The sequence below is a fragment of the Lycium ferocissimum genome, chromosome 6 (assembly GCF_029784015.1).
Source record: "Lycium ferocissimum isolate CSIRO_LF1 chromosome 6, AGI_CSIRO_Lferr_CH_V1, whole genome shotgun sequence".
Lineage (NCBI taxonomy): Eukaryota > Viridiplantae > Streptophyta > Magnoliopsida > Solanales > Solanaceae > Lycium > Lycium ferocissimum.
The window spans coordinates 6,198,371-6,209,049 of record NC_081347.1 but is presented as its reverse complement, the minus strand read 5'-3'; the positions used below and the strand labels follow the sequence as shown (position 1 = coordinate 6,209,049).

The 10,679-nt window shown below is 31.8% G+C and overlaps 2 protein-coding genes and 1 pseudogene across 2 annotated transcripts; all 3 read right to left on the bottom strand.

Moving 5' to 3' along the window:
- Nucleotides 1-711: 711 nt before the first annotated feature.
- LOC132060587 (SKP1-like protein 11) lies at nucleotides 712-1,257 on the bottom strand. The gene has a single exon (XM_059453585.1). It carries the CDS (start codon nucleotides 1,204-1,206, stop codon nucleotides 712-714), a length of 495 nt encoding a protein of 164 aa, XP_059309568.1. The 5' UTR covers nucleotides 1,207-1,257.
- Nucleotides 1,258-4,678: 3,421 nt separating this feature from the next.
- Nucleotides 4,679-5,262, bottom strand: LOC132061050 (SKP1-like protein 11; annotated as a pseudogene).
- Nucleotides 5,263-8,111: 2,849 nt separating this feature from the next.
- LOC132060586 (SKP1-like protein 11) lies at nucleotides 8,112-8,970 on the bottom strand. Its single transcript, XM_059453584.1, has one exon. The coding sequence runs from the start codon at nucleotides 8,803-8,805 to the stop codon at nucleotides 8,311-8,313; it is 495 nt and encodes a 164-aa protein (XP_059309567.1). The 5' UTR covers nucleotides 8,806-8,970; the 3' UTR covers nucleotides 8,112-8,310.
- Between the last annotated feature and the right edge of the window lie 1,709 nt (nucleotides 8,971-10,679).

Genomic DNA, 10,679 nt, shown 5'->3' with positions numbered 1-10,679 from the left:
TTTTTGTGTTCCAATAAGCCTTATGTGCTACTACCATGGTGGAGTTTCATCAATGAAGTTCAGTTGTTCTGAAAAGAAAAGAAATAGACAAGTTCTGCATTAAATGAATTTGAAAATTAATTTAATTATAGTGAAACAAACTATCATTTTTTATACAACCCTTGATATAAGATGGCACGAATATAACTCTTATCATTCTATGGTATCTTTCATGTATCAATTCTACTATTGCCTTTTTTTCTTAAAGGTATTGGGCTCAAGTTGGGTCAACTTGAAAGACATATGAAAATAATATCACCTAACGTTTTTGTGTGTGTCACTTTCCGCTCAAATTCATTGACGCAAGAAAGTTAAAAGATTATTCAATTCATATTCAATAACTATTTGTGTGCGTGACCTTCGGCCAATGGGTATATTCCATAGGCAACATACAAATTTAAAAGATTATCCAATTGCAATTGGAAAAAAAAAAAAAAAGAAGAAGAAGCAAAACATTAAACCAAACTCATGATCAATTAAACAGTACCAATTTCTAGTTTCGAAGATTCCATAACTGCTAGCTATATTCTGTAAATATACTACTTCATAAAACTGAAATCCAGGAGTCAATCTATATAATACTAAGCGATTAAAAACCATAATAAGCAGAGAAGTTTCGAGAAACTAATTAAAACCCTAATTATTGAAACCTAGAAACATAACTCAATTAATCTAATCAAGAGATTCGTCAAATTGTCCTTCTTCATGCGCCCACAGATGTTCCTTACGAACCTCTGCTTCTTCCTCTGGTGTGAAATCATTAGTGACATTGAATATCTCCCGAACAGCTTTTACTGACTTGTTCTTAATTCTGTCGGCAATCGACTGGCACAAGAGATCCATCAAACCACTATTGTGAAGGTAATTTGCGGCTAGTACAAGTTCATACAAGTCGTTGAAGGTACCTTGCACGAATTTCTTGTCGAAATCTTTGATTTCTTCTTCGTTCGAATCAGTCTCGGCGTGCTTCTTCATGTATTCCATAATTTTGCTTAGGGTTTTGGCATCAACGTTTGGAAGCGGGATATGGCTGAAATCTTCCTCCACCATGTTTTTGATGGTTCCACATTGAACGGCGACGGATTCTTCCAATTCAAATTCTTCGCCGTCGGAGGATTTCAATATCAGCATTTTTTTCTGCTCCGTTGTTGCTGATGATGATGCCATTGATTGACTGTGACTTTAAGGGAAATCGAGAAGAAGAAATTAAAAACCGTAGAAAAAAACAGACAGAATATGTGTAAAGAGGTGAAGTAATGTATTTATAGTAATTGATTTTTTTCTTTTCCCGTTTTCCACTTTTCCTTGCTATATTGGTTTATGAATATGAATTAGATCCATAGACGGAAAAGGAAAATTTTGGTTTTCTTTCCCATATCTAGAAACTTCTCAGGACGGTGGAGAAGAGAAACTTAGTAAACAAGTTTATCAAAACTTGAATAGTTGATTTTTAAAGTTAAAAAAAGAAGTCACTTTAGTTGTAATTTAATTTGTGAAGTACAACATGATTCTGGACTGGACTAAATGGTGGGAAGAAAAGTCCCACTCCCACGTAACAAAAACCAGAGACTGTTTTCTTTTTATCATTTACTCGCTTGATTAATCTGAATTCTCATTGCTTAATTAGGGCCTATTAAAAAAGGAGCTCTTTTTACTCGACTTTCTTCGATTTCCCAACTCGAAGCCAAGGTTGATGAACTCACTGCATAATCATCAAAGGCTGTGGTGGGATGGCGACGACAGTTAGTTAACAAAGCCTCAAAGTGATAGATTTCAAAAATCTTGATCTAACATGCTGTTAGAGAAATTGCATGCAGAATATGGAGAAGAAATAAATCCATGTCCATAGTTTATTCATCGTCCATAAGAAAATTAAGCTTCCCATTTCATTGTTGTGGAAATTGTGGCATCTATAAAATTTTACAAAGCCAACAAAATTCATGTTTAGACTCGAATTTCTCACAAAAATAGAGTTTGCGATTGTAGAAAGTAGAAAGAGAAAGTAATGGAATCCTAATATGTTCTATTTTTAGGAGAAATATGTATTTATGGTACCTTTCATGTATGTTACAATTAACTCATAAATCATTTCATATCTTTCAAAACTCAATAGCTATCTTGTTTAAATTTACAATTTGTTAAAAAAATAAAACAAAATTTTCGTTGTTAAAATAAAATACTAAATTAGAAACTATAATCGAATAAATAATTTCGGGCTACCGAACCAAGTGGCCCAAATGACCAAATACACATCTTTAATTATTTAACTATGTAGTTAAACTTTAATTTTCCTCCAAAAGTTTCCTCAAATTATTCAGACCAAATATGATTTAAAAAAAAAAAAAAATTAAAAACACGTCCAACTTCTATTATATTACTTGCGTCTGCAAAGGCTCGCTGCTGTGAGACTTCCAGTGGCTCGAATGTATTTCTTCAATGTCATTGGGTTTAAGGACTATAGTATTTTAAATTTAAACTATGAGAAATGAACTGATGAAGAAAATGGTGGTCAGATTCCGCGTGATCTGAAGATATAGGTGTCCACTACTAGAACAGAGGTTTTTTCACCGACATTCAAAGGAAAAATTTGTACTACAAAACATGATTTTCCTATCTCATTCCCATCAAACTAGATTATTGGGAAAATGTATGGTGGGAAACAGATTTCCATTGAAACGCTGGGAAATTTTCTAATTTTTTCATGTGAAAACACTAATTTTTTTATTTTTCCCACTGACATTCAATGGAAAATAGCCTCAGTGGAAAAATAGAAATTTTCTAGTAGCGGTCGTTGGATAACGAGGCCTTTAGGGTCTATGATGGACGGGTGCGTAACACGTAAGAATCTATAGAACAGTTCGGGCCAAATTATGAAGAAAGCTAAAATGTATTATTTGGTGAGCATGTCTAGTACTAGATAGTTGGTCAGATAAAAGTTCACCAAGCCAATGATTCTTTTTGGATTACCACTTTTTAAGCTAGGTGAGGGGTGTTTATTACTGTTCTTTATAAAATTAAAAGTTTCTTTTTTCTCTTTTTCAAATGACGACACGCTATCATTTTTCATTCATTACATCTAGGGGCGCACAAATTCAATTTAATAGATAAACTGAACAAAAAAAAATGCTATTGATTTATCGGCATCGTGTTATTGGGTTAATGCATTTTAAATGGTTTTAAAATTCTTTTATTGGACTATGAGTTCGATTTTTTATTTTTAGGTTTAATTAACAGTTAAACCGATAACGGTCCTATTAAATTGCTTTCTTATCCATAATTATATTAAAGTGGCATTAGATAGATGATGCCATGATGATTGTATTTTTGTTGCGAGACAGTGTGCTTCAAAGGTTTATTTTTCAAAAAACTTTTTTTTATATCCGAATTCACGATAAATATAAAGAAGTTTTACTCTCAAAATTCAGATTGTGTAACATAAATTGAGACATAGGAGTGCACAATTTTTATAAAAAAAGAGAAGCAATTTTTTTAGTCACATGATTGATTAACTATATTGTCAGTTGAAAAAGATTTAGAATAAATTGATTTCGAAAAATTGTTAACAACTTTGCGTTGTTTTTGACGATTATAAAATAGTAATTAATAATTTCGCATCTAAAAAAGTTAGAAAATAAATTTTAAATAAAATATGTGACGATCTTTCCTTTTTCTAAAATTAAATAAATAGGGTCTCACTCTGAAGTTTTGCTCCAATCTTGTTGAGACGATCCCGTACGTTTTATGTATTATGTTGTAAAATAATGAGATTCCTATTTTCTCCAAAAGGTTTTCTCGAAAAGATAGGAGAAAGGCATCACATCTCCTTCTTCGTGTATTTACTTTTTGATCATAATATAGAGCCGTCATCGATGGACGGGTGTGTAACGTAAGAATCTCTAATTCGCTATAAACTACAAAGATCACATCTTTTCCAATTTTTCTTGTGTTCTAATAAGGCCTTATATGCTAGTACCATTGTGTAGTTTCATCAATGAAGTCAACTTGCTCTGAAAAGAAAAGAAACAGGCAAGTTCCACATTAAATGAATTTGAAAATTAATTTAATTATAGTGAAACAAACTATCCTTTTTTTATATATCCTTTGATATAAGATGGCACGAATATATTTCATGTATATCAATTCTAACTATTGCCCTATTTTTCTTAAAGCTATTGTGTTCAGGTTGGGTCAACTTGAAAGACAGATGAAAATATCATGTATATCAATTCTAACTAATCTTTTTGTGTTCAGGTGCAACGAGAACGGCTGCCACTTTTTGTGCTTTCCGCTCATATTCGTTGATGCTGGACCTAGTTCACACCTTAGATTGTCTTAATTCTATTACCATTCGTCAAATTATATTTCAAAAGAAACAAACAAAAAATAAAAAGATTATTCAATTCATATTCATTAACCATTTGTGCATTTGACCTTCGGCCAATAGTTATATTCCATAAAAACAAGCAAATTTAAAAGATTATCCAATTTCAATTGGGAAAAAAAAAAAAAAAAACACAACATAAAACCCAACTCATGCATCAATTAAACAGTACCAATTTTAAATTTTCAAGAATCCATAACTGCTCTATATTCTGTAAATGTACTACTCATAAAACTTGAATCCAGGAGTCAATCTATATAATACTAAGCAATTAAAAATAATAATAAGCATAGAAGTTTCGAGAAACTAATTTAAAACCCTAATTATTGAAACCTAGAAACATAAACACAAATTAATCTAATCAAGAGATTCGTCAAATTCTCCTTCTTCATGCGCCCATAGATGTTCCTTATGAACCTCTGCTTCTTCCTCTGGTGTGTAATCATTAGTGACATTGAATATTTCCCGAACAGCTTTTACTGACTTGTTCTTAATCCTATCGGCAATCGACTGGCACAAGAGATCCATCAAACCACTATTGTGAATGTAATTTGCAGCCAGTACAAGTTCATACAGGTCGTTGAAGGTACCTTGCACGAATTTTGTTGTCGAAATCTTTGATTTCTTCTCCATTCAAATCAGTCTTCTCAGCGTGCTTCTTCATGTATTCAATAATTTTGCTTAGGGTTTTGGCATCAACGTTTGGAAGCGGGATATGGCTGAAATCTTCCTCCACCATGTTTTTGATGGTTCCACATTGAACGGCGATGGATTCTTCGCCGTCGGAGGATTTCAATATCAACATTTTTTTTCTGCTCCGTTGTTGCTGATGATGATGCCATTGATTGACTGTGACTTTAAGGGGAATCAAGAGGAAGAAATTAAAAACCTAGAAAAAAACACCTAAAGACAGAATATGTGTAAACAGGCGAAGTAGTGTATTTATAGTGATTGATTTTTTTCTTTTCCCGTTTCCACTTTCCCTTGTCTATATTGGTTTATGAATATGAATTAGATCCATAGACGGAAAAGGAAAATTTTGGTTCTCTTTCCCATGTCTAGAAACTTCTCAGGACGTTGGAGAAAAGAAACTTAGTAAACAAGTTTATCAAAACTTGAATAGTTGATTTTTAAGGTTAAAAAAAGAAGTCACTTTAGTTGTAATTTAATTTGTGAAGTACAACATGATTCTGGACTGGACTAAATGGTGGGAAGAAAAGTCCCACTCCCACGTAACAAAAACCAGAGACTGTTTTCTTTTTATCATTTACTCGCTTGATTAATCTGAATTCTCATTGCTTAATTAGGGACTATTAAAAAGGAAGCTCTTTTTACTCGACTTCCTTCGATTTCCCAACTCGAAGCCAAGACCTCTTATTAAAAATGAAAGAGACTCATTCATTCCATTACATCCTTTAGTGGTGGCTAAAAACTCTGCAAATATCACATGGAGTGTACTATACTTTTTCAGGGCCGGCTCAAGCAGTGGCCGAGCCAGGAATTTGTTTAAGGGTGTGCAATTTTTTTTCTCACTTGTATTAAGAATGTGCAACATTAAATATATACTCATAATAGCTAATATTTAACCTATGTACACCGCATAATTTTCTGACGAAGGGTGTGCACCAGACCACCCTTCACCTAAGGTGGCTCCGCCCATGAGCTCAAGGCTAAAGCCACTAAGACCAATGGCTTTCCGCCCCCAAATTTTTGGGGCCCCATTTTATATTAAAATTTTATGGCTAATTTGCTTAAAACATTATGGGAAAATGACATAAGATACCTACTTTAGACTTTTTATTACAAAACATAAAGACAGTTTTCCTTGTTTACATAACAACAAATTTACAAAATATAACGGATTCTCATTTTCCATACTTTTTTAATTTATATACTATTATTTTTTTGCTCAAAGTCTAAAAAATGCACTCAAACTTTTGTATATGAAAACTGTATGAAATGTGTCTATGTGAGCAGAAAGTTTAATACAGTTTCATACACAAAATTTTGAGCGAACTCTTTAAGCCTTGAACGAGATATACACAAAATTTTGAGCAGTTTTTTAAGCCTTAAATATTGTATGAAAGTTGTAACAATTTTGTTGTAGTTGTCTTAATTTTCCGGAAACATAACTTTAACTCTATACACGAAAGATATGAGCAAAATTCTAAGCCTCGAGCGAGATATACATATTTCATACCGTTTTCATACACAATTTTGAGCAAATTTTTTAAGCCTTGAACAAGATATACACATTTGATACATTTTCATACACAAAATTTTGAACAAACTTTTTAAGCTTGGAGCGAGATATACACATTTCATATACCAAATTTTGAGCGATTTTTTTTAGCTATAAAAAAAAAATTAAAGTAATTTAAAATTATTATTTTTTAAAAAAAATTAGAGCTAAAATTATATATTTTGTAAGAAATATATTTTTATGTTTTGTAAACTGAAAAGTTCTGTTATATTTTTTAAATACTTTGTTTATTATGTATATATAGGTTAATCGCCCAAAAATTATTGAGACTTATAGTATTTTTATGTAGTTTCTAGCTATGTAAATTATTTTTCAAAAAACTTTGTTATGTCCAAATTCATGATAAATATAAAGAAGTTTTACTCCCAAAATTCAGATTGTGTAACATAAGCTGAGACAGAGGAGTGCACAATTTTTATAAAAAAAGAGAAGCAATTTTTTTAGTCACATGATTGATTAGCTATATTGTCAGTTGAAAAAAATTTAGAATAAATTGATTTCAAAAAATTGTTAACCACTTTGCATTGTTCTTTGACGATAATAAAATAGTAATTAATAATTTCGCATCTAAAAAAGTTAGAAAATAGATTTTAAATAAAATATGTGACGACCTTTCCTTTTTTCTAAAAATAAATAAATAGGGTCTCACTCTGAAGTTTTGCTCCAATCTTGTTGAGACGATCCCGTACGTTTTACGTATTATGTTGTAAAATAATGAGATTCCTATTTTCTCCAAAAGGTTTTCTCGAAAAGATAGGAGAAAAAGGCATCACATCTCCTTCTTCATGTATTTACTTTATGGATCATAATATATAGAGTCGTCATCATCAGTCTAATCTGCTATAAACTACAAAGATCACATCTTTTCCAATTTTTCTTTTGTTCTAATAAGCCTTATATGCTAGTACCACTGTGTAGTTTCATCAATGAAGTTCGCTTGTTCCAAAAAGAAAAGAAAAAAGGCAAGTTCCACATTAAATGAATTTGAAAATTAATTTAATTATAGGGAAACAAACTATCCTTGTTTATACATCCCTTGATATAAGATGGCACGAATATATTTCATGTATATCAATTCTAACTATTGCCCTATTTTTCTTAAAGCTATTGTGTTCAGGTTGGGTCTACTTGAAAGACAGATGAAAACATATATCACCTAACCTTTTTGTGCGTGTCACTTTCCGCTCATATTCGTTAATTGATGCTAGTTCACACTTTGATTGTCTTAATTCTCTTACTATTCGTCAAATTATATTTCAAAAGAAACAAACCAAAAATAAAAAGATTATTCAATTCATATTCATTAACCATTTGTGCGTTTGACCTTCGGTCAATAGTTATATTCCATAAAAACAAGCAAATTTAAAAGATTATCCAATTTCAATTGGGGGGAAAAAAAAACACAACATAAAACCCAACTCATGCATCAATTAAACAGTACCAATTTTAAGTTTCCAAGAATCCATAACTGCTCTATATTCTGTAAATGTACTACTTCATAAAACTTGAATCCAGGAGTCAATCTATATAATATTAAGCAATTAAAAACCATAATAAGCATAGAAGTTTCGAGAAACTAATTAAAAACCCTAATTATTGAAACCTAGAAATATAAACACAAATTAATCTAATCAAGAGATTCGTCAAATTCTCCTTCTTCATGTGCCCATAGATGTTCCTTACGAACCTCTTCTTCTTCCTCTGGTGTGAAATCATTAGTGACATTGAATATCTCCCGAACAGCTTTTACCGACTTGTTCTTAATTCTATCGGCAATCGACTGGCACAACAGATCCATCAAACCACTATTGTGAAGGTAATTTGCTGCCAGTACAAGTTCATACAAGTCGTTGATGGTACCTTGCACGAATTTCTTGTCGAAATCTTTGATTTCTTCTTCGTTCGAATCAGTCTCGGCGTGCTTCTTCATGTATTCGATAATTTTGCTTAGGGTTTTGGCATCAACGTTTGGAAGCGGGATATGGCTGAAATCTTCCTCCACTATGTTTTTGATGGTTCCACATTGAACGGCGATGGATTCTTCCAATTCAAATTCTTCGCCGTCGGAGGATTTCAATATCAACATTTTTTTCTGCTCCGTTGCTGCTGATGATGATGCCATTGATTGACTGTGACTTTAAGGGAAATCGAGAGGAAGAAATTAAAAACCCTAGAAAAAAACACCTAAAGACAGAATATGTGTAAACAGGTGAAGTAGTGTATTTATAGTAATTGATTTTTTTCTTTTCCCGTTTTCCACTTTCCCTTGTCTATATTGGTTTATGAATAGGAATTAGATCCATAGACGGAAAAGGAAAATTTTGGTTTTCCTTCCCATGTCTAGAAACTTCTTAGGACGTTGGAGAAAAGAAACTAGTAAACAAGTTGTTCCGTAATTAATAATGATGGACTATAATATTAGGATTAACAAAAACAGGATTAGTCGGTGGATATATTTTTTATTACTTGTAGCTAAATGTTTGATTTATTAAATTAAAAATTGTGTATATATGATATATAATATAGAATGTGTGTTTGATTTAAATTAGATAAAGTGGATAAATTTTTATCTTCATGTTTAATCTGGAAATATATCACTTTAATGTTTAATTTCACGATTGTTATGATCACACATAAAGTGTGAGATAAAAATAATAATGTAATTGTAGTATAAATAAAGTACCTATTACTTAATATATGTGTTCTTGTTTCAAATATTATCTCGCATAAAATAACACATTAAATCTCAAATACCTTAATGCATGTATTTATTAAGATCGCCAAATAAACGCTACATAAGATTACGTATGAATTATTATTTTCTTATCCGGCCAATCAAACACTACATAAATTAGGAGAGATTATTTTCTTAATCCATCTCTAACCAATATTGATATTATTTTGTGCTTGCTTTATTCGGGTGCATCCTTCGTCATAAGTGTCAAAATTTATTTTATTTTTTATTTATCGTTCAAAGTTTCATTGTTGTGAAAGGATTACAGGGTGAAGTTTATCTCGAATTAATTATTTATTCTAAACAATTATATACCCAAACCAATGGGTAGATGTAATTTCTTTTCAGTACTCCTTTTCTTTACATACTTCAAAAATTCCATATTTTGCAATTTCTCAATGTGGGTAAATATTTATACACCTTATAACAAGGTCAAATCTATTGAACACCAGATGATAAATTTAAACTTTAGTTATTGAACATGAGATAAAGAAATAGCTAAAGAAAAGAAACGTGTGTATACGCAGATCTCACTAGGCAAATCAGCCCATGAACCTGTGATAATAATTTACCCACTTTAGCCATTCAATTTCACCTTTATACTGTTGACTCATATTATTATACACCCCCATGAACCTGAACTATTCCAAGGAGATCAAACTCATCACAAACTACTTAATCTCAATCTTGAGTCTTGACCCTTGTGAATACATGTAATATGATATGTTCTATTCTGTCATGCTAGCTCATCTCCTCGATGACTGAATGGGGTGAGGAGTTTGATGGGAATTATCGTGACCTTGTCCTCCATAATATGATTGTTAAGTGCGGGAATTTGTTGATCATGAGTCTAACAAGGGTTGCAAGAAGTTGAGGTGCTCGTTGGCGTAATTAACTGTGGCCGTTTCCTATCAGTAAGTCATCAATGGAGTTGCTAAAGAGAATGGACGTTGATGCAAGTATGATGAATGAGGAGGACTGCATGCGTGATCTGTTTAGAACAGCTTGGAGTACAGGAGCACAGAGAGTTGTTGTGCATGCCTTGCTCACACATCTTATGTAAAGCTCAAATCTGTTGAACACCAGATGATAATTTAAAATTTAGCTATTGAACATGAGATAAAGAAATAGTTAAAGAAATGAAACGTGTGTATACGCAGGTCTCACTAGGCAAATCAGCCAATAAAACAATGGCGTGTGGCTTTTAATGCAAACACAAAAATTTGAACCACAAAAAAAAATAAAAAATAATAATAAGAAAA

What these genes read in the sequence shown, in the direction of transcription:
- LOC132060587 (XM_059453585.1), bottom strand. Translation starts at nt 1,206, where the DNA reads ATGGCATCATCATCAGCAACAACGGAGCAGAAAAAAATGCTGATATTG.
- LOC132060586 (XM_059453584.1), bottom strand. Translation starts at nt 8,805, where the DNA reads ATGGCATCATCATCAGCAGCAACGGAGCAGAAAAAAATGTTGATATTG.